This window comes from Lineus longissimus, chromosome 9 (assembly GCF_910592395.1).
Source record: "Lineus longissimus chromosome 9, tnLinLong1.2, whole genome shotgun sequence".
NCBI classification, from domain to species: domain Eukaryota; kingdom Metazoa; phylum Nemertea; class Pilidiophora; order Heteronemertea; family Lineidae; genus Lineus; species Lineus longissimus.
Window position 1 is genome coordinate 19105854 of NC_088316.1, and position 24647 is coordinate 19130500.

General features: G+C 42.5%; 3 protein-coding genes across 9 annotated transcripts in view; 1 reads left to right on the top strand and 2 right to left on the bottom strand.

Annotated features, from left to right (window-relative positions):
- LOC135494123 (glutamate receptor-like) overlaps positions 1–10771 on the bottom strand; it is a 36727-nt gene extending 25956 nt beyond the window's left edge. For all 3 annotated transcript variants that reach the window (XM_064781907.1, XM_064781908.1, XM_064781909.1), the window contains exon 1: positions 10536–10771. In XM_064781907.1, the coding sequence (XP_064637977.1) occupies positions 10536–10620 (85 nt within the window). In that variant the 5' untranslated portion in view covers positions 10621–10771. The remainder of the gene's footprint in view (positions 1–10535) is intronic.
- On the top strand, positions 938–3052 carry LOC135494128 (uncharacterized). Its single transcript, XM_064781923.1, has 3 exons — positions 938–1041; positions 1817–1926; positions 2268–3052. Exons 1-3 carry the CDS (start codon positions 945–947, stop codon positions 2490–2492), a joined length of 432 nt encoding a protein of 143 aa, XP_064637993.1. The 5' UTR covers positions 938–944; the 3' UTR covers positions 2493–3052.
- A 7998-nt stretch (positions 10772–18769) lies between the features above and the next one.
- Positions 18770–24647, bottom strand: part of LOC135494125 (glutamate receptor 3-like) — a 58278-nt gene continuing 52400 nt past the window's right edge. Inside the window, exons 13-17 of one of the 5 annotated variants that reach the window (XM_064781916.1) lie at positions 23749–23996; positions 23409–23517; positions 21167–21304; positions 20315–20401; positions 19609–19669 (exon numbers count right to left, since the gene is read on the bottom strand). In XM_064781916.1, the coding sequence (XP_064637986.1) occupies positions 20330–20401; positions 21167–21304; positions 23409–23517; positions 23749–23996 (567 nt within the window). In that variant the 3' untranslated portion in view covers positions 19609–19669; positions 20315–20329. Of the gene's footprint in view, positions 19686–20314; positions 20402–21156; positions 21305–23408; positions 23518–23748; positions 23997–24647 lie in introns of all 5 variants that reach the window. The other 4 variants (XM_064781915.1, XM_064781914.1, XM_064781917.1 and 1 more) reach the window with 4 other exon arrangements.

Consider the following 24647-nt stretch of genomic DNA (forward strand, 5'->3'; position numbering starts at 1 on the left):
TTCTCACCGCCGAAAAAATAATTTCCACCGCCGGGTAAAAAATAATAATTCCCACCACCGCCAAAGAAAATAATATCCACCGCGGTGGAAAATAATTTCCACCGCGGTGGATTTCCACCGCGGTGGATATTAATAATTTCCACCGCGGTGGATATTATTTTATTGTAAAAAGAAAATGTTTCTATTATATTGAAAATAAACGCATGTCCTCTATGGGCCACCGTACAGCTCTCCATGCATCGATCGTTTCCATGTGGAACGAAGCACTAGTAAGGCGTTTCCTGGAGCAATGGATCTATGAGTGTGACGTCTTGGTGTAGATATCGATGATTCCGACGTTACGGTGATGGCGCTTGATTACCCCGCTACTGCGACGATAATGGAAATGACGTTGCGTCGTAATAGCGGGGTGCATTAGGACACCAATGGCGATCTAGCAAAACTCCCGTGGCAAACTTAATTTTTTCCTTTGGGCAAAGAACTTCCATTTGCCCAGCATCTTTGGCCCCCTTAGCCAGTCTTCTTTAAAGGTGACGCTTTCTATAACCCAAAGAAACCAGCGACACTGGTAAAGCTCATGGTAATGGTAATGTTCACACCAAGAAACGTTATTAGTTCACATTACAGGACATTTACTGGCCAACGGCAAGAGATGTTTACTGATATCAGGTCATGTGAATACAGGAATACAATTTGGCTCAAAGCGTTAATTTCAATTTTCAGCCGATCTGTTCAACAGCAGTTATGTATCATGATATGCGGTCCGCTGGCAGGCCGGCTGGGGACATTTCTGACGGCCTGTTATCACGCCATTGCTTTTTATCATTGAATGAATCCGCCATCGTACATCAATACTCTATCTGCATGTAAATGCAAATGATTTAATCCGCCATGTTGGTAGTGACCATCACCATGACGACACGAAAGAGAGGCTGCATACACAAATGCATCTCATTTCATTCTTGCCACACTCAGGAAATATGGAGCTTTATATCCCCTCCATCCTGAGTTACTTGATAGTCGTTTCAATCATAATAAAAGGTAAGTTTAACTTTGAAATCGCCTTACGCAACTTAACATTTTCATTTGATTGTAGATCAGGGTGTTACAAACTATTTGATGTTGACGGGACCATTCAAAAGCTGTCGCTGCAAGAAATCGATTTTTGGTTGACGTGCGAGTGCCTGGTTTCTAGTTCTGGGTGGGGTTAAAATTGACAGCAAACCAAACGTCTGATAGCTAGGCATTGAGAAAGTAATGGTATATATATATGTAGGGCCTGCTGAAATTTTAAATTAAAAGCTAAGTTTTAAGGACTTGCAATAAAACGGTATGCCCTAGTATGGTAGGGTGCGGTCCGGTCTTTGGAAGTTGAACTGACGAGATATGTTACTCGCCATGTTTATTTCATTGTATCTCCGTCGCCAAGCACCGGTCTTTGGTTGCTACGCAACGACAGGAAACTCTTGTCATCGCTATTGAATTTTATGATGGCGAAATAGAGAAGTTTATTCGATGAAGCATTCATGAGGTAGAGTCTCTGTGGAGTTGAATGTTCTGGATTAATATTAGAGTTACTCTCGCTTCTCGAATCTCCACGGGGTAGGTTAAAGTTGTACAACGCATCAAGGCATACTTGTCCAGAGTCTCTTATTATAAGTTCAGTATCTGCATGCCGTCAGCTGGAATCAACTAGTTATATAGATAAAACGTTTTGATAGTTTTGAGAAAAATCTGTTGACCCACCCAACGTTGACCTACCCTACGTCGCATGATAGTTATCATTATCTAATATACCGTGAAATGTACTTTTCAGGGACGGTGGCGATCAAATGCCATTCTGGGAATGAGGAGTGGAACACAGACGGTGACAGGACAAAAGACACCAAGACCAGATTGATATGTCCAACCGCCATAACGTGTTACGTAAGTAGGCCTATACATGGTCATCTGGAGCCAACAGAATTACGAAAAACCTGATTTACCATTTTGTTTTTCAGAATATTCTCTTACCAATAGGGATTTTTAAGCTTCTGAAATCTCAGGGTTCTTGAGACCAACATGCTTTTCGCCAGTGTCAATCTCTGAAGAGAGGCGAAGCTGTATTCACTCCATAGTGTAGAGTCGATAAACTGGGGCAGTGTATCACTTGGCAACTGTTACAAATGGCCAGTCTTATAGATTGTACCTTGACTGGGAAAATCGTTCGAACTTGGAACAAATCAGCACAATGGAAGTTTTGTGACAACTTGTCCCTTCTTTTTCAGAGGGTCCCGACTGCTGGCTACGTTGCGAGGGGAGTCGCGCACACGATCACCTTCGGCTGCGGCCCCTGCGACGGGCGTCTAGCCGGATGTCAGATATGCGGCCACAACTACTGTAATGGCGAGAAAGGCGAAAGGGAAAGAAACAGCGGTCACGTGACACGGAGCTCACTCGCAGCTCTCCTCTCTACGTTTGTGTTGTGTATGTTGTTGAGGATTGGTGATTAGCAGCTGGAATCCTATAATTTTTAAACACTACACATGCCATCACATTATTATGATCCTGCAAATTCTATAGCTTTGAAATAAAATGCTTTGCTTACGGCAACCTTTCTTCACGCAAGAATTCGGTACTTCCGCTCAGGCAATGACCAATAAGATGACCTGTGTCATGCCTCATGGCTCATGCTTTCCGAGCGGACAAAATGTGACCTATGTTATTGACTGGCAAATATCTGATCAGAAGTCCCAAATGTTCCTGCTGATGAAGGTATACTGAATGACACACTACCATCGCTGGTATCCGCAGTCGTGGCCGGAACGTACGAACTGTCCTTTAAGTTAGGGAATGAAGCAAAGTTTTCTGATGGTAAAGTATCACTTGACTTTGAACATGTTTGGACTGTATCACACCTAATCGTAGAAAATGGAGCCGCAAAAGCGTTTTTTTTTGCCTACTGTGTATTGTTAACCCTTCATACATGTACTTGTAAATACGTTAAACTCACATGACTTCCTTTACACCGATTGTAAGTTATCTAGGTTTGATAAACGTTGAATGTATAATACATTTCACAATGCTTTTCTTTGTAGCCGCCTTCAAGATGTTTACATTAGGTTTGACTTGAAAGTTAGTATCGTCGATACCCTGTCAGGCAAAAGGCATAATTGTACATATACAATAATATTGGATACTGGCGTAGACAGCATGTCTGTGTGCCAGCATGTATTCATGCTATATGCGTCTGCAACACGCCAAATGAATGACAGCCGCTGTCGTTACCAACATCTGAAGTCATTGTGCTGCCACATAAAGTATTGGTAAGAGACAGCAAATGACCAGACACGTGGACCTGTTATGCAACCAACTTGACATCCAATACGGTAATCCGTGCACGTAGACGTCGAACTATTTTGCATTGGCAGACCCAGACACAATTCCAACCGTGTGCGCCCGGCATACTCCACTCTTAAATGCCACGAGTGGAAGCAGCCTGCCCATGACCTTCCTGACGAAATGATACTACATATAAAACAACAGCAAAAGTATGTGCACATGGCAGTCAGACTTATAGACCGGCGCTGGATGACCCGCCCTGCTACTACGGCGTAGCGGATCGAAGCCTGGGTCACTCATGTGACAGAAAAGTCTGACCTTAGACATTCCAGCCGAAATGATCAGAAACGACACTAGAACATACACTTTGTTCTTGGCAGCCAGACGTAGGCCAGTCACGTCCGGGAGTCCCAAATGGCCGATCAATGAAGACGAACCAATTGAGGAATTCACTGCAAATTAAGATATATGTGATTGGGATGGGGGTGTCATGTCCACGAGGCATATCAATACACTCCTTAGGTGGAGTACATCCACATGGGATTAACCCGCAGCCAAGGATGGGGCGATCAATAGGACGGAAGAGATTCAGGCGAGCGTTCTGCTAGAGAATCGGCTGACACATTCAAACAAAATCTACGTCTGCCAGTTTATGGCCAATCTTGTGAGAGGTTTAGTTCATGGGGGCAAAGTGATCAAGATGGACCAACAGCTTCCCAATCTTGTTGTTAGGATAGTCCTAGCACAGGCTTTGTATGGGTTGAAGTGATATCAATTAGTTTTGCCGTTTCGTACCAGTCTATCAATAGGCTATAGGTTCATGACAACGCAAGCCATCTTACCCAAGTCGGATGTCTTCTCCGGGGAAAGGCTGGGCCTTCACTAGTGTCCAACCAAACTTGTCCGTTTGACGATCACATGGCACGATGAAGCCACGGCCGGCTTTCAGGAATGTGTTTCTGGGCCATCACTCCAAGCTTGGCGACAACATTTGGGAAGACAAGAGGTCGGTTGATTTAAGTTGACACTACGTAAATAAGTGACTTTTGTATCCATCACGCCAGCTTTTATTCAAGTTTTCTGTCTGTTTTATTTGATAATGGGTTGTGGACGCTGCTTGTTTAATGAATTGGCGCACCAGAAGACGAGTATCAGTCCTCCGCTTCTAAAAAAATACGCGAAGTCGGCCAAGTGCGTTAACATACATCACGGAGTGTTTTTGATATGGTAATCATTAGCTCGTCTGGCTGCGTGTCCAGCATCACAAGGTTGCTGCTAAGTCGCCAGTGACTGTTATATGGATGTTGTGGAAGGGTGAATCAAACATCCCCAATCCATTAAGAGTATGAGCAACATCGGGCTTCGAAACATAAAAATGAAGTGTTCCCCCTTCACGCCATTCATCCTCTAAAAGAGAATCATAGCGTATGTATGCATCTCCCGAGACTTTACACAAGAAAATCATACACTTATTACTTATGTTTTCACGAGTAACCATCTCAAGAGGCCATACATCATATTTCATTCTTAGGGCGACGGAAAAGACAAAAATACTCAACGTTTATCGGTTCAATTCCATCATGACGCACAAAGCTCCGAGATCAAACCTTGACTGGCATTGGGGATCTTCGAAGAGCAATATGGGGTTTGATTTTCTACTATGTACTCTGCCTAGGATCCATGTTCAAATATACTGGCCTGGTGAACGACTGGATGGTGAGCAGGATGGCCAATGACACTTTACATTACTTAATGATGAGTAGGGCTCCCGCTACATTAGATCGAGGGGGTGTCTGGACGAGAAAGGCAATTTGTCATCCACTGGCCTATAGAAATTAATTTTTGAGGAGATGACGAAGGAGTAGCTTGAAGGCTGGCGAGTATCCAACGGCTTGGCATTGACGCAACTCTGTGCAAGGTTTGACCTGTGGGTCTCGTATTGATAATTCTAAACCACAAGCAATGGGGACTCTGATTATTGAACAGATAGACGTGTCTACATATACCTCTCTACTCTTGGGGGCTGTTGCTACAAAGATTGACTAAGAAATTTGACCCAATCGCATTTTGAAATCCCAACAGATTTGCAATCTCTCGATGCTGCAGCGCATAAGCGATGGTACTCTTTGATAAGGTTGCACTCCCAGGGACTGGGTTTCGAAATGTGAGTTTTTTAAATATTTTGTCAGCGCGAATGCACCACTTTGCCTAAGTGCTTCTGCTGCAGCAACACGAGCCATGAGCGATATCAGTGTCGCCTGCCTTATGTGGTTTCTCGCACTACGGAGGGTATGTCATACATCAATCCTTATGGATGTTCTTGACAGTTGGTGATTAATGAGGGAATAATTATCTGTTTTATCTTCTGACGAGATTGTGTGCAATGGTTATTAACCGAGGATGTGTGATACGGATTGCCCCTTGCACAAGTTCTAAAGAGCAAGTTCCCCGCATATTTCTCTCAAGGTGGCACTACGCCGTACGCGTTTGCCTTGATCAAGTAGGACTTAGACATCTCATGCACTCTGGTAAATCCAATTCCTGCTTTCTCGTGGAAGTTGCTGCATTGAACCAATCAAAGTGGCAGTTTCGGCGACTCTCCATGTCACTGACTTTTGATTTTTATGACACCTGTCACCGCCTTATTTTGGAAACCATACTTTGAGAATGTCTACCATTTCCACCAAACATACCCAGTGAACTTTGCTTTGAACTATACATTTGGTTTCCTCATTTCAAAGTGTTAATCCATTAAAACTAACTACCATGCTGTGCAAATATTAGTAAAATTACCATCAATTCCATCAGCCCAGGCAGCTGAGTGAATGCGGAGGAAGATAGATAAAATAAGGCTGACATCAGTTGATCCCATGAGGGATGTCAATGGCATGTGGATTGATGATTGATGTGAGCTTTCCGAGGATGGCATGCCATGAGAGATTAAAAAGACACAGCCATCGAGTGGTGTCATTGTACGGCGTTGAGAGCCACCACCTACTACAGAATGCGTACGCTGCCTTTTGGTTGTGTAGGGCCCAGGAATCAGTTACCGTATCCTTATCAGCAGGCAGTAATCCATCTTCACCCACCAAGTGTTTGTCATCGCGAAAACACTCCTCAAAGTTTAGTAAATGATACAATCCACATAGAGACTGAATGGCATCATGATTTGCGCGAAAGTTAAATTTCATGGCAGTTTTGCTAAAATCAACTAGGTAGTATCGTAACCTACATGAGAATCCAGTATAGGTAGGGTGGAATCGAGAGGGTGGGTTGGCATGTCCTCGACTAGTCCTGTAGTGTGCCTCCCATTAGTCTTCAATCTCGTTTCCCCTACGAGTGGCACTTGGTGCTTGCCGTTACCACGGTTACCTCTCACGGTTTAACCATAATTGGAGCTGTCCTTGAGGTTTTCACTTGGTCCGTGTTCTCTTAAGGGGTTTGGGATGAGTAAGCAATGCTGGACGAGGAAATTGGACATATTAATCCAGGGTGGGAGATTTAAGGTTTTTGGAATTGCCTAGGAAGATTGGAGAACTGGATGGCAAAATCATTACAGAGATGGAATTTCTGGAAAATATATGGCAGAATCCCAAGAGCTGGTCGTGGAGAATCTGCTTAGTCTTACAGAGGAGTTTGTTCGCCTGAGAAACTGGGCCGATATAAGAGATTGATGCGAGATGGGACAAAGGGAACTCACTAGGACAAGAAAACTGGCTAATATAGATGTCTGCTCAACCATCCATCTTTCATGTATCAAAAGTTACCACAAACACAGCTGCACAGGCAAGGGGATGGAGCTTGGACATCGATAGGCTACTGCAGCTTGTAATCATGACATAATCGAATGTCAGAGGGCAAATATGTAACGGAGCTGCCTTGAAGGATTAGCCACTCTGGTCGCAATGCATGATTGATCACCACTGGTGCAAATGGTGGCTGTTTCACACATCTGTAGTGGTGATGCGTGGCTATCTTATTGCGGGGTGGAACTGGGGAAGAACTTGTCATAGTACATTTATGAATGCATTGTGTGATTTGCTGATTTTGTATTCTGAACTTGTGGAAGGTAAAAGGCATCGATGTGACAGTACTCGTACAGTGTACACTAATTAAGGGTCTGGATAGACTGGTTTTTTGTTTTGTATGAGTCAGATTGATGGTAACCCAGAGAGTTCCCATTGATCTTCTTGACTCTTGAAACGACCAACTTCGACGTTGCTTCTAGAGGATGTCAACCTTCTGGTGATAGATAACAAGCAAGAAATGCACTAACAATTGTCTTAATACCAGATTATGGGTTGTCATGAAATATTAATAGTTCTGCTCCCATCATGGAGCCAATATGGCATATTCTACATTGTAATACATTCACTGCACATCGCCTACGGACTGTTACAGGGAAATTATCAAATTAGGAGACTAATTGTGTTATCCTGCGTCAAACCTCAGCGGGTCCCGATGTCATTATGTTATCAAACATAATGCCATCAGCAGCCTCCACTATCAACAAATCAAAACATGATATGTACAAATTATCTCCCTGGGCCCGCAACAACAAACTCCAAATTAACATTGACTGTAGGGTTGCGTGTAAAAAGTGGCCATTCCTCCGGCAAATTAATTGCAACGACTAATTCAGAATTGATGTGACTCTGGTCACCATGGATACGGCGATATGGCATTGTTAATGCTCGAAAGAAGACACAAATATTCGGCAAACGATCGAGCGGTTAATTTTTTGGTGATGCCGCGGGGGAATCGGATTGCGCGACCTTGAGATCGCGCGCGAGTCTTGGCGGCCATGTTCTGATGTATTACCGCTGTCGCCCCTGCCTGTCTCGCCCGGCTGCACTGATGTATCGCTGTCTGGTGACATTGGGCGATTCGTATGGACTGCCTGTTTCTACACTATTGGCGGGTTGTAGCTGTCGATCACTAGATTATCGTGTACCGATATTTCTTATTCACGTCTTGCATCTCTGTGGGTCTTTAGATGCAGGGGGATTTTATACATCGGTCAATTGAAAAGAGTGGCTCCGACACAAGACGGGAGGGACGACAGTGCAGATTTGAAAACATCGTTCGGATCGTGAATATATTCACCACAGGCAAACATGTTGATGAAATTCGATGAGTCAAACTCAGTGTCAAGGTCAAGGTCAAGGTTATACGGAGCTGTCATGATCAAGCTACTGATGTTGACTCGATGGACTCACAGGCGACTGTTCAATCTAATCCATGTTTGCAGTCCACTCATATCTAATATTAAATATCTAATGTAAATACTCAGAATATGTCTCGTCGACCTCTGATTTTGCAGTATACGTTATTACGCACTTCTAGCCATGAACCTCAGACAATTATGGAAGTGTCGAGGGAGCTTCCTGTTTTAGCCTAGAGAGACGAACAGAAATATCATAATAGATCAGACTGACGTCACCTGTACGGATATTAACAACAGATAACTTCTCCGTTCTTGTTCAGAATCACATATGAGAGAAGAAAATATATTTCCGGTGTAAACGTTTTAAAATGTCCTTGAATAGAATGTCCGGGAATTCTATCGTTCTAATATTAGAGCATTAAGCTACTATGATGCGCTTCTGCAAGTGTGGGGATCCGCCAAAGATTTCCCGGGTCCATTGGACATTGTAATGACCTAAAATAAAAGTAGTCAGCAGCAACATCAAGGAGTTGCTGCCGAAGATTTCTCGCCTGGCATATCATTATAACCCCGAATCCTTTTCCAAGTCTCATTTATAGCACTGCATTCTCTAGTAAGAGGGAGTCCATCATCTCCTCCAATGATGAAGCACATTCGCCAATCTTGTTCCCATGCATATTTGTGTGGAAGGGTTTGCATCGATATTGCCACAATTCGCGTTTACATATTAGGTAGTAAAACTGCAATGAATATGGAACTGTTTTATGATGTATGCCTGCTTGTAATTCCGTATATTATCATTACAAGCATGATCAGATTGGTGGGAAGAGTGGCCTTGTTAGGATGAGTGACGTATTTTAAATCACAACTAATCTACAATCACTGAGCTGACAGATTTATTGCCTCCTTTCTTTAATTCATCCTCATTTGACCTCCCCGTGGGCCCTTAGAAGCCATTAACACATATGACTCTTATTAAATTTCAATATTTTAAAAGTTCTAGTCCCTCTTCAGATTCCAGGATCGTCAGCATCTTTGCTGCTGAAGTAATACATATACATGTAGTGTATTTAGCATTTCACAGCTTTATTTAATTTGCCAAGAGTACAGTATCGTAACAGTCCTCTCTGTGTATGTCCAACCATTAGAGAAATTAGCTGCATTCTTGATAAGGCCGGTTTGAATTTGCATGCCAGACTAATGGTGATGTAGAGGCAGAATCAGTGGTGGTATCTCGTTGATCCTGACTAGGAAGACTCAGTCTAGTAATGGCCTTGCTGCCTCATTTATGTGTATGCACTGTAGAAGTTCATAACAGCTTACACAAATGATAGCTCGAGACAGGAGGAATAACGTGAGAAGGTTTGGGAATTCGTTCGTTCAGAGAATATCATATCAAAAATTCAGTCCCCCCGAGCCTAATCCTTTGGACGGGAAAAGTGAATACACTTTTCAAAAGACAAGACAACGAATACCACGGTTTTAATTGCTAATGTATTTTTAGGGAGATCGTACTGAGGGGTAATGATGACAATATAACAGACGTCAGTTTCCAATTCACTTCCCCAAAACGCACACACCTTCTTTCTCACACACCCTGTGTTGTCTTCAACACGATACCTACCGCAAGCAGGTGTCTTTCACACGTTGCGGAAGCTGCTCTCGCATGGGATCATTACAGCACCGAACATTCGGATACGCTGAATTCCATCAGAAGATCAAAGTTGTATTCTTAAGTATATGTATCCCGTGAGGGTTACATCGAAAGATCAGAAACGCCAAGGGCATCATCAATATATACAACTAAAAGAGACATTGTCTACCGTACACCAATAGCTACAGTGACAACTGCTAAACCAGCGATCCATTTATTAAATCCACGGGGATGAATTCTCTTACTGAAGATTACTGCTTAGGAGCCATCACACGATCGAGAGGAAGCAATTACAGAACTAAACATACATTGCCGTACACAGCAGTCCTCTTATCTCTAAGTCTATCGGCTTTTCGCTGAAATGTACACGGAATGACAACATGTACAGCTCACCTATGGGTATTGCTTCAAAAGCATCAGCCATGGACATCATGACGGAGTGACAGACCACTGTTAAGAAAATCCGTATTTCCTTCATGTTTCCCACCTAACTATCCGCACAGTATCAATCTATTGTTTTTAATAATCCTCCATTGTTTCATTTTAAAGTCTGACGTTAAATCCATGAGAATTCTCTAAGCGACGCCAGAACAAACCATTGCAAAAATCGAACCTCTTCCACCATTGAATATGGAAGACGCATGCGCATTGCGTCTGCCGTGAATGGTAAGTCTCGTTCCCATCACCATAAACGAGTTTGATGTACGATCATAGCATTACTTATTACAGAGTAATAGCATTTTACGACAGCCTAGGGACTAGATTCACTTGCATTTCTGCCGGCTGCTTTTGATGGCTCGAGGATAGAACGGTATAATTGTGGTGGATGTGTCGCTTGGTTTGGCGTGATGCAACCTGCAGCCCCGGATCACTGATGATGAGCACAAAGATTCTGTAAGCCGACAGAGTAGACTCTATGAAATGGTGGATTGCACAAGAAAGCGGCTAACATGGAAATGATTATGTGTGATTATCTCCAAGATGGGCATCACTATTGATTTTTCTACCAGTGCGAGGAAAGACGATTACAGCGACGATAATGCATTTAGTGTAAGCAGTCGAGCGGAAGCAGATTTCACCCTTTATTTGCTGTTTTCTTTTATAGTCTCAAATTACGAGGTTGATGGCTGCACCGTTGTAATCTCAGGAAATTTGAAGTGAAATGGACGGTCTAAACAGTCGGCAAAAAACCTATAAAATGTATCGTTGACTGTCAGAACCACTTTTTTGTACCGACCTTTTATGAGCCCAAAGCCCAGAACTAGCAGTCCTCAGCGAATAGTTCTGGCTATCCAGTACCTGCATCAAGGACCAGCTTTACAGTGAGCACAACGAACTTTGTGTCACCACTAAACAGGACTGTCCATCTACGATGGGGAACGCACATTAAAAGGAAGATAAGCCGGGCTTTTTCCAGCAGAGGCAGTACTTTAAAATCCTTTCTTTAAAGTCAGTGTTTGGACCTTTCTCATCCATGAGAGTCATAGGCCTGCTCATTGACATCTGAAAAAGGACTTTACGGTGTTCCAACCTTCCATGTACCAATAATACATATGAGATGTTCCTGACAGTACCTCGTTGTGCAATGCCTGAGAGCTTATTTCGCAAATCTGATTATTATAATTCAATTGACGTTGCCATTATTTCCATGGTAATGGAACATTTAATAGAATTTGTCATTGCCAATATTTAATTGACTGAAACATCATCCTGGTGTATATACTGGAGAGATAAAGAGACAAACACGCGATCCTCTCGTTGAATACCTTACTTAATTCGTATTCTGCTTTGGTGAGAACCAAACAAAAAATCTGGTCGTGTTTCTTCAGTTCTCAATCATTACAAAGGCAAAGTTTTCGTTAGCACAACATGCGTGTACGGGCACGGGTTTATCATTTCGCTATATTTGGACTTACCATCGCAAGATTGATCATTCCCTTGTTAGTACGGTACCTGTTCAGATGACAGATACAGTTTTTACCATTTTGACGATCACTTAAGAAATGAATGACCTGACCATCTTTATGCGGGTGCAGGATATAGACTATATTGAATTACCTATCACTATATTCATTTTTTTTTCATGTAAGACTAATGTAAATTTCCCCTCTCTACCAATGGAAAGTTCCGTCCCATGTCACTTGTCCGACCGCGGTTAGAATCGCAGAGTTCGGACAACTAATCTTGTCAATCTCGGATGGCTAAGACATGAAGCCGTTAGCCGCGTGCCAGACTACTTTATTGATTATCTTCCCAATTCCTGTCCATCTCTCACTTATCAAGAAGACTAACGTTTTCGGGCCGTGCTCAGCATATAAGCCTCGCCATTTTAAGGCTACCCCCCTTAAGGGTCGATGGTGTTCAGCACGATTTCCGATTTGTATCATGGCTGTAACAAGCGTTTGGCTTTGCCCAGTGCCTTATCTGGTTATTGTTGGTGTCCAAATCGGTAAAAGTTTGGCGATAAATTGTGTTTGCCGGCGAATAGGCTCCATTGACCCATCGAGATGTGACACGAGCTTAACATTCCCACATTTTGATTTTGGATAATATTAGACACGCACAGCAGAATTTGCTAGAACCTAAACCTACATTGTAGGCCGATTGATTGTTCAATACGTTACCTCTTCTTTGTAAACCCGGTGGCCTGGTATTTCGGTTCAAGACTTCAATTCAATTCATTTATTTTTATTACTCCTTATCCAACTTCTAGTGAAACTGATATTGCAGCTTTGGAATTTTTTGGTATATGAACCGGCCAATTTGGTCATATCAGGCACTGTTCGATATCGCCTTCCCTCGCTTCGTGTCTGGTCACAGTTGGTAAGTTCAGTGCCTTCCGTATTTCTGATCATTTTCTTCTCCATGATATCTTGTTTGAATGTTTGCCGATTGTCTGAAGGTATTTTTAGGGTAATTCATGTCAATGTCAAATAACAAATGATGACTTTGTAATAATGATTTTTCGCCGCGAGTCTTTAACAACATGCGCAGGCTATCTATCAATGTCTCTCAGTCTTTCTCTCGTTAACACTAAGCACAACTTTTCCCTAGTCCCAGACCAGACTCAAAAGCCGTGCTCGGCATAATCTTGCATCCTTCCATCGTCCTCTTGATGCATACTTAAGCCATCCCGGGAGAAGAACCTTCCCATGTAACACGGCTAGCGTTGATTTAATAAGCTCGAGGAAACGTTCATGGAATGAAGGATAACTTGTCTGATGGCGTTTATAGTAATTTCCTTAAAAGACACTGTACGTTACGCTTCTGGATAGGTACATTATCAGTATGCCTGTACACAGTGTTACATTATCATTATCCTGTGTGTAGCAACATATTTTACAATCGTACATCAGCTCTTGCATTTCTTCTTCTCTTTTATGGGCTGCACGTGTTCGGAATGTCAGCATTCTTCATTTTCTGTTTGCCTGTCCTTTTTGCAACTGCTATGTATCCATGTATTTCTGCTGATAAATTCAAACTGAAATACTTTATCATGACTGCAAACATGCCGAAGACGAATTTGACAACTAATGCATTCGTCACATGCATCTTAAACGATTTGATTCGTTTAGAAATACGGATTATTCAATCTTGCTCCTAATGAGCTCGTCCACTAAAAAAGGCATTTTAAGCTGTCATTTTAAATCGAATAGATTGACGAATGTCGTCGGCTTCCTTTCCAGAAGCAATGATACGCTCTGGGCGGCTGGCTTCTCAAGGCTACGAGGTCTTTTTAAGTTAAGGCCGAGATGTCACCGGTGGGAGGTGATTATCGAAGAAAATGGGGCTGAACATTTCCTTCGAGACTTGGGAACAATTCAAACTGAATTAAGCGAGGAAGCATATTGACGTTGATCAGTAATATCATGAATCTGAGTTGTTGACATGGGGTGGCAGGGGATGCCAAAACCTTGAGATCTATCTGCGGGGTTTATTCTTTATGTACGCTGTTGTTGGGTTTGTTCTATTCGTGCTCTTCATTCTGCACAAGTTTTGATATGTTCGTTCGTTCTCTAGTTGTGACCTTTGGGTCGCTCTATCTGTACAGTGCTGCTGTCCGTCATTCGTTCTATCCGTACAGTGCTGCTGCCGCTCATTCGTTCTATCCGTACAGTGCTGCTGTCCGTCATTCGTTCTATCCGTACAGTGCTGCTGTCCGTCATTCGTTCTATCCGTACAGTGCTGCTGCCACTCATTCGTTCTATCCGTACAGTGCTGCTGCCGCTCATTCGTTCTATCCGTACAGTGCTGCTGTCCGTCATTCGTTCTATCCGTACAGTGCTGCTGTCCGTCATTCGTTCTATCCGTACAGTGCTGCTGTCCGTCATTCGTTCTATCTGTACAATACTGCTCTGCTTCGTGCCTTCATTCTGTACAGAGCTGCCGCATGTATGCGTTGGTCGTTTTTCTTTATGACCTACTTTGCGTTCTTCGTTCTATCTCAAAGTTGCTGCTCTGTTCGTTCTATCGTCTCGCAGCTGCTAAGCGTTGGGGATAACTCTATCTCTACGAATGTACGCCGTTGTTGTTCGAGTCATTCTGGCTGGACACCGCAGCTATTCATTTCATTGCGGATGTAACCTGAATACACAGGTACTCTACATGTAGTTCTGCATTTGAATCCATGCTTCTGCTGGTTGTCGACGCTGTTTATTTCAACGATACTGCTGTACAGTTTTTGTTCTATGTAAAGTTTTACCGTCTGTAGCTCAAGCTGTATGGGTCAATCTTTCCCGAAGCGGTTAGTCTGTGGTGAAACCAAAGTGAACAGGTGTCTAGTATTGCCAAAATTTGTCCAATCAAAGCAATGCGTCATGCCTATGAATAATGAAAAGCGATATTTCTATTACTTATGACTCAGAAGATTAGTTCAGCAACACAGACAGTAACCTCAGATATAATTGCGAACGGACTGCGTAGCCAAGTCTTCACCGCCCACTTAAAAGCTCGTCTATGTATTCTCACACTCTACCCGGTGGTAACCTAAGCGCTGATTATGTCCCCTTTTTTCTGGATGGAGTTATTACACCCGGGAAGCGATCAACAAATTAACGCACAGGTTAATACGATACGGTGGCCAGCTGATGGGCTAATCTTGTAGAACGATCTGTCCATTAATATTTTAGCTCGCCCATGTGATGGATAAGGTTGCGAATTATTCAGGATTGTGGCGCTAAGCCCATTATCTGCACGACCAATAGGTTTGAGTTTGGAGGTGATATTTCCTGTAATTCAGTTGGAAAGCTGGAGACCTTCGCCGGCAATTTTTTAAGAGAAGCGAAATGATGTATTCTCTAGCCATTTTCAGTATTCGGACCAGAGACCGGGTAGACATTGAGCTAAAATGACTAGTTTTGAGCAGACATTGCCAGCAAGGTATCTCCGTCACCAGCCGCCTTCAGTGACGCATAAGGCATTCAAACCGGAGTGCTAAACGGTGTGACGTTGTTCATACTCCCGGCCATCTTAGTGTGTCATTGCGAAGTGTATAGGGATTAGCTAGTGACTTGAAATAATAAGGATTACAGTGACACCTTTCCCACTGACATCCCACTCAACATAAAGGAAACGGGAACACGGAGATACTGCGCCAAACTCCTCGCCTAGTCAACGGTCACTTGCAATCCCTTGAGATGAGACTAAAATTGAGCCATGCCTGAACAAGCCATTACGCTCACAGCCGTTTACAGTAACGAATTTACCTGCCATTTGTGTAGGAGGCCAGTCCCGCACTGAATAATTTAGACGCAATAAATGGCTGCTTTGCCCGAGAGTGATTAGGATGGTTATATGTGATAGAGGTGGACTCGATAGAGATGCGGATATTAGCCAGTTCGTGTCATAGTAGCCGGACGCAAGGTTTCTCAACGAACGCAACAATTATATAGAATTGTTGTAAGTCTTCGGAGACTGGATTGCCTTGCCTTGGCTAGTTAGCCATCAACATGACAAAGATGATTGAACTGCTGCTCTCTTATGCGAGACCCAATCTCACAGATGCAATATACTGGGATATTCATGGTCCTCGTGGTCCTGATGATATTCATGGACGGTATGTCCTAAGCGGCCATTACAGAAGGCAGTAAATTATTCCCACACAATCCTATCCGGCCAACCTAAAGACCGGGTACCTTAACTAGAATGTATCACTGGGACGCTTCTTGACTGCGGTTCCTGCTGAATTATTCTGAGGTGAGAGAAGAAAGACTGGTCGAGAGCAGAATTAAAAATGGCCTTTGACATGCCCTCGATAATCGCTCCTGTGCAGTGGAATCCCTTTGATATTGTTGCTATTGCATCACAAACACCCATTTGTTTATGAAAGAGCGAATACTGTGCTAATGTTAACCGGGAACGGGTTAAATTACAACAAAGACAGGCCAAGAAAGGAAATAACATGAAGAAGACTGTGATTTTTATCAATAATTGTGTATTATCATCATAGACAGACTTAGGATATTCATGGATACGAAATTGTAAAAAATGTGCAATAGTTCATTACTAGAGTTACATGTGAAAGTCAAGACTTCATTATGATATCAGTATAGGGTGCCTCTTGGAGACTACACTATTCTATACTCCATGCATTGAAGGCTAGATTAGTTTGTGGCATTGTTTAAACAGTCGAAGTGGAGTAACTATAGAAGGCAGTGCAATAAAACTTTGCAAGTACTGGTATCGATTCCCCAACACATTGGTACATGCATCAATACCCGGTACCTATTTACAACTGGTAAATCACAAATTCAATTTTTCCCGAATCGCGATAATGTTTATCTCTGTCTACAGTCCTTGCGACGAGGGCTTACTATACTTCCAGGTTAGACGAACGCTAAATTGCCTAAAATCGTATCTACATTTGGTTATTCGGATAAGTAAGGCTGACTAAAACTGTATCTTCCTGAGCAGTTTCACTACAGCACTGTTAAAAATGACTAAAACGGTTACTACAAGTACAATACGTGTATATACATGTACGGGACAAGCCTAATCTACAGTCGGAGTATCTATTTACAGCTATTTACATTGGATGCTAAATTATTGTTGTCGTAAATAATGGGAATCCTACAGTTCGTCTATCGGGAGCAATGGCAACCCTGTAATAGGAACACTTCTTCTTAGAGTTTGCCAACTTTTTTCTCAATTGATGAAAGTTTCGAACATTGGTGAATGCATCATTAGCTCTTGTGAATGACTAAGTAGACGAGAATGGTTATGTCCACTCGAACGAGATACCTATGATTCAGGACTTGGACATGCATGCAGCACCTTCACGATCTGCCAAGACTGATTGATGACCTACATCGGGGTATACTTGACAGAATAGAAGCTCGCTGCGATAGGACTCGATCATTTACAGGAAAACTGAGAACGATTTGAGTTGATGTGTGCAGAGGATTGCATAGAAGAGGAAGTAATATTTGGTGTGCTCGAGGATGGCTTGTACTGCCAACTGAATTCTAAGTAGGATGATTTCCTCCGGTCGCTCGAAGACCGATATGATCAACCGTCGGTAAGTCGTGTACTGAACTGTTAGCTCAGTAACTTCAGTCCTTATGCATATGCCTATGTAGCAGAGCGTAGTTACATTTGGTCAGGATGAGGACTGAGCTAACATGGTAGCAGAGCGTAGTTACATTTGATCAGGAATAAGGACTGAGCTTACATGGTAGCAGAGCGTAGTTACATTTGACCAGGAATAAGGACTGAGCTTACATGGTAGCAGAGCGTAGTTACATTTGACCAGGAATAAGGACTGAGCTTACATGGTAGCAGAGCGTAGTTACATTTGACCAGGAATAAGGACTGAGCTTACATGGTAGCAGAGCGTAGTTACATTTGATCAGGAATAAGGACTGAGCTTACATGGTAGCAGAGCGTAGTTACATTTGATCAGGAATAAGGACTGAGCTTACATGGTAGCAGAGCGTAGTTACATTTGACCAGGAATAAGGACTGAGCTTACATGGTAGCAGAGCGTAGTTACATTTGACCAGGAATAAGGACTGAGCTTACATGGTAGCAGAGCGTAGTTACATTTGATCAGGAATAAGGACTGAGCTTACATGGTAGCAGAGCGTAGTTACATTTGACCAGGAATAAGGACTGAGCTTACATGGTAGCACAGCGTAGTTACATTTGACCAGGAATAAGGACTGAGCTTACATGGTAGCAGAGCGTAGTTACATTTGACCAGGAATAGAGACTGAGCTTACATGGTAGCAGAGCGTAGTTACATTTGACCAGGAATAGAGACTGAGCTTACATGGTAGCAGAGCGTAGTTACATTTGACCAGGAATAAGGACTGAGCTTACATGGTAGCAGAGCGTAGTTACATTTGACCAGGAATAAGGACTGAGCTTACATGGTAGCAGAGCGTAGTTACATTTGACCAGGAATAAGGACTGAGCTTACATGGTAGCAGAGCGTAGTTACATTTGACCAGGAATAAGGACTGAGCTTACATGGTAGCAGAGCGTAGTTACATTTGATCAGGAATAAGGACTGAGCTTACATGGTAGCAGAGCGTAGTTACATTTGACCAGGAATAAGGACTGAGCTTACATGGTAACACAGCGTAGTTACATTTGACCAGGAATAAGGACTGAGCTCACATGGTAGCAGAGCGTAGTTACATTTGATCAGGAATAAGGACTGAGCTTACATGGTAGCAGAGCGTAGTTACATTTGACCAGGAATAAGGACTGAGCTTACATGGTAGCAGAGCGTAGTTACATTTGACCAGGAATAGAGACTGAGCTTACATGGTAGCAGAGCGTAGTTACATGTACATTTGGTCAGGAATGAGGACTGGGCTGACTGAGCTAATAGTTCAGGAGAGTCGTTTCAAGCTGCAGGGCTTTTTTAAAACATGTAAGTCACAACTTGGCCTTGCGTCTAATGAGCTTAGGTACCAATGAAAGGGGGACACCAGGTGAAGTGAACGCCAGTTTAGTGACTGACCCCGTTTTGACCAACCGGGTCCTGAGTACAAATGAAATAACAGGTTTACTCCTGGTCGACACCATATCCTTCCAATCTTGGGTTGCACGTTTCGCCAGGCAAGATTCGCCAACGGTAGCCATTGGTTAAGGTTTCCTTTGTTGTTCAAAAAACTAATTCTCATGTTTTCCACATCTATTGAAAGTTCGTCGGTAAATGTCCAACATTCTCTGTTCCCTGCCTTGCGTTGCGAAGATGCGGCTTAACAAAATATCATTAATTCCAACGGCAACGCATTGCAGCAACATTCTATATCCGGGATTCAGTCCAGTTGTTCAGCCAAGTTTCGTAATGCAGGGAACATGCGTGGTTCTCGATGGTTCTAGATCCTTAAGTCTAAAATGCACTTGGGAGGTCTTCTCATCGCCACCAGCTGTCGTCATACCAAACTAACCGCACCACTCCTTGCGATTGGAAGCGTAGAGATGGATCTCTGCAGGCCGTTCTGCCCGAACGTCTCCTCCTCTGTGCCCCTCACCGCCACGTCCGCCTTAGATCTCAAGGCTTTGGACAAAGTCGTCTGAAAAGGGAACAAGCTAAGACACTTAAGATATTTGACCTACATCTTTCATCGATACGATCAATCATGCGAATGTTAACCCTCTGAGGACCAAGGAGACGCAATGTCAGTAACGTGACTTTCGTTAATCTTCGAAAACTCGTCGCTGGCGCTCATTTCATTGCTAACCTTTTTGACATGATATTATCTCATCTTCCAATTGGTTGATAAAGTTCACATACTAAGTGTATCGTTACTTTGTTTTACTCTTCAAAAGGCTGTTCCATAGTTTAATGCGGTTGTCAATGACAAGTTTATCTGACAAATATAACACATGTATGTGTGTCTGTGGCCGTACTTGTCTTTGATCATGTTGCAAACGACTAGCAGCGCCCTCATAGAGGGAACCGGATATCTTGTTAACTAAACAACTGTAGCTTAAGTTATTGACCGTGGTGCATATCATGACAAGTTAATTTCAAAGAAATGCAGAGGGTATTGCAAGGATATGTAGTTTGATAAAAACTTGTGCAAATAAAAATGAAGAAATAAATACAATGAAGCTTAATAAGGAACTTTTAAATTGGTTGAAGTAACCCATTACTATATTAGATAGACAAGGTTTTGTTCCGTGGAGACAGCGTTGGACAACCATGCAGTACTTACTGCGCCCCACAGTTCTCAATCAAAACATGTATGTTCTCTCAGAATGGGCCAAAACACCTTGTAAGTGGCGATTTGGTAGCGGTGGATCTGCAAAGCCAATATTAGGTCCCATGAAAACACCAAGTTTTCTCAAATACACGGTAATTTTTTCTAGAGTGCAGATATCGTGATAAACGCAGTTCAGTTGCGTATGGCAGCCATATCGGCGGCCATTTTCGATTTCACCCGTTTTGTCTGCCACCCAAAGTTTGTTTCACTCATAACCGTTTCTCCGGGTCAAAGGACATAAATAACTACAAAGAAAACACTCAACCACCGACATAAAACGTGAAGTGTCAGGAAGTGTCTGCAAGGCAGGGATTAGAAATATAGTGAAGTCAATGAAGAGAACATCAAAAAATGTGTTTTGGGCGAGTGTAAAAACATTTAAGTGTTAACCCACTGATGACTCAGGGGACTTGTGGGCCGAATAATCTGGTGAATTTTGTATAAATTCGATTGATCAATGTAACTGTAACATGTTGCGAGAGATTTTTTTTCTTCACATGTACCTAATAGTATATGTTTATGAAACGATGACAACAGCCTTTTTCACAACATCCACTTTAGAAGGTTTTCAGAAACAATGCAAAGAGCCAAGTGCTACCATCTCAATTGCAGAACTTGATAATCATGTGCTTTTAAACGTGCTGTCACGAAAGAAGAACGGCACTAACAAAAAATACTGTATTTGTCAATTACTGACTCTTGAATAATCACGAAACTGTACTTTGCATCATTTCTGTGACACCCTGTACTCAATAGTGACACAAGTTGCCTCAGTCCTCGAAGGGTTAACATACCTTTACTCACCTTTCTCTTGCTTGCTTCTTTATTTGCTTTATACATAAACTCTAGCAAGGAGACAGCCATGGCCAGGCCGAACCCCCCGATTAGGATGTAAAACACTCCTGCTACGTTACTGAGTGTCAGAGTGTTGGAAGACGAACCCTGAAAGAATTACCATTAGACATTAGTATAAAAGTAACAATGATGCTCCAGCGTCTGTTGGGGGGGGGGGGGGGGGGTGTTTGCCGGTACTGACACCGATTCGTTCTTTGATATAGCGGGACCAGTTTCCTGGGTCACCCGATCTAAGCGTTGTCAAAGTCTTGGCGGTGAAGATGGGATTTCCTTGCTGATAACGAGTTGTTGTAGGTAACACGTTCTATGATACAATTACAGGTCAAGATTAACCCAACCAGAATTAGCTAATGATGATGATGGTCCGTCCAGCCATTCTTTGAAACACGAATCTTGACCAGCCAGACCGAAATGCGAAGTTGTGTGATACAAAGAACGAAAAGGGAGATACAATGCACTGAAGCATCCCCTGAAGACCCAATTGAAAAGCAATCGACGCGCGAGTCCCTTTGGTCAATGCTAAGCGGCAATGATGACGTGACCTAACAAAGTCATGAATATTCTCAAGAAAACCATGTGTCCGTTGATAAAAAGCGATATCCCCTTACACGGCTCACATGTAATAGTATATGCCATTCCCATACAACGAGACTCCTGGGATGGCTGACTGGAATTTATCAATTTGAGATAAATACATTGCTCCCTCCAGAGATTATGAGGTTCGAAGATGCATCTTAATCTCGATTACTGCATGCACTTATCACCAATGAGGTTTGCAGCTCTTTCTCTGAGATGGCGCTGACAATATACAGGGCAACAGAGAGATTGGTGTGTTGATTCAACTGCTTACCACTTGGAAAGCGAATGAGCTCGCGCAGAAGCGCTATGATGGAATTTTTGGTTAGAAATGTTCATGATGTGAAAGAACTTGACAATCATTTTCCTTGTTTTTGGTTGATAAAAGAAATGGCCCCTTCTAATCAATACAATCAAACAATATGATCAAATGCCAGTGGGAACGAAATGAATCGGCGAATTATCTTGCTGGGTATAAAAGCCACCGTCAGTGACTTCCCTCACTGGACCGACGTTCGGTATAGATCCTCTTTTTGTTAATTCATACCTTTCGATAAACATCCTGCGTCAACTGATTGTTGGCAGGAATTGCATGTGTTGATGATAAAGGTCAAAGGAAAGGTCTTTGATACGTTTCCCGTGCAAACCAAGGCCAATCTCATCACACGTATCATACACAAAAGAAAAACCATTTATAAATCATCAGGCGAAACATAATCAACACAATGGTAATCGTTGCCAATTTGGTCTCATTTGATGACCAGTCTTGCCCGTTAAATGCATGGCAAGTGTCAACTCTTGGCGACTGACAATTAAGCTGCCCACTTCATCAATATTGATAAAACCATCTCATTTTCCAATTAGGTAGATTGGTTAAGCCAAACTAAATATGAGGTATAGCTGGGTCGTGTGACAAAGGTAGTTCAGCCGCGAGGAGAGAAGTTCGTGTGAGTACATTGGGTGTGGGAAGACGACCAAAGTACACGCTATCTTTGATATCATGATTGCGATATTGTATCTGTATTCCTATCATAAATGATAGAAATCAAATAACTAGCGCGGCTGTAGCAAGACTCTGTCTACACCGAACATCTATGGAGTGCTTTACGGCCTTAAATACTAAGAAGCACCTTCAGTTTAAGAGGTGCGCACCTTAAGCAGTTTGTGAGGTGCGCACCTTGAGCAGTTTGTGAGGTGCGCACTTTTAGCAGTTTATGAGGTGCGCACTTTTAGCAGTTTGTGAGGTGCGCACTTTTAGCAGTTTGTGAGGTGCGCACTTTTAGCAGTTTGTGAGGTGCGCACTTTTAGCAGTTTGTGAGGTGCGCACTTTTAGCAGTTTATGAGGTGCGCACTTTTAGCAGTTTGTGAGGTGTGCACCTTTAACAGTTTGTAAGGTGCGCACCTTAAGCAGTTTATGAGGTGCGCACATTTAGCAGTTTGTAAGGTGCGCACCTTTAGCAGTTTCGTAAGGTGTACTTATGTTTCTGTTAAGCAAACATCACGGCTTTAAAATCCAGTTAGGTACGTTTCACTTGTCTCTACAATCAAGCGAGACCAGCTCAAACCTGTAAGGTATTGCCAAGGTTTAGAGTGCAGCAAAGAAATGAATTCTTACCCCTTCCTCGAATAATAAACATTCACTTTTATCATACCACCATTTTTTTTCTAAAGCTGGTAACACATTAGTCTCTCGTAATTTCAACACAGCTAGATTTAATTCTTTTCTGAAAAGAGAAAAGAACGGCACCATCAGCAACAGTCGTATAACTTCGTAAAAAAGTAACGTGATTGCTTATGATACAAGTAGTCTGATTTGTTGATTCTGGTCAGTGAGTTAGCCTGGACCAGTCAAGCCTTTCTCAAGAAGATTCTGAGGTACTACTGGTAGTATATGCTTAGAAAGTATCATCTACTAAAGAAACACCTCCAAACAAATCCTTGCTTGAAGAACTTACCTTAACGGGTTTCCTATCTGTGTTGCTATACCAAATCCTTTTGAATCTAAGTTATCTCCTACTTTCATAGTATTACATGGTTTACGCTGGTTTACATAGTCATTAGTGGTGGATTCTAATAGAAAGGCATATCGACCTTTAGAGTTTCTGACCCTGGCTACACCACCTTCCGTATTGTCAGTGAACACACTCGGTTTTGCAGAGTCCATGAAATTCCACATTGTTTTATAGATAGATATGTTGCTACTCTGAAAAATAGAATATTTGTCATTTACGGTTGAGGCCATGTTCTTGAACTTTCAATAGAAAGCATGCAATGGACCTAAATTATGTTCGCATGTCTTGCGAATCCATTTCTGAATAGAATCCAGGCAAGCTGAAACTCTCGGTGGCTCATTGATTATTTTGCATTACGCCATGAAAAACCTCTATGTAAACTGCGCAGTATCTGATTCCGCATGGTAAAGGAGAAATATTTCATAATATCTCGTTGCACTTTAGGGATGCTCCTTCATTCGTTGCTAATGTCTGGATAAAGGATTTGGTCACGCGACTCCCTGACATCAAAATAGAGGTTTATTGCCCTTTGCTTTCAATTCATTACAGTTTGACTTCTAGTCCAAGGTCAATGATGCAGAGGGGACCGCTTAGATATTGCATTACTGATGACATTTGAAAGGTTTCATTTTGAAACATTTTTTATCAAAGGAAATGAAAAGAAATTTCTAACGGTGATACCAAGTCTATAGACACACTGGCCTCGTAAACGTTACAAGCAGCTCTGGCCCACGGAACAGAGGTTTATAAATCTTGAATGTTGTGATGGTTGCTATTTCTTCTGTGTTGTCATCATCGTTTTCTTTCGGGTTTCTCCTCTTTGTTGTATAATGTATTACTGC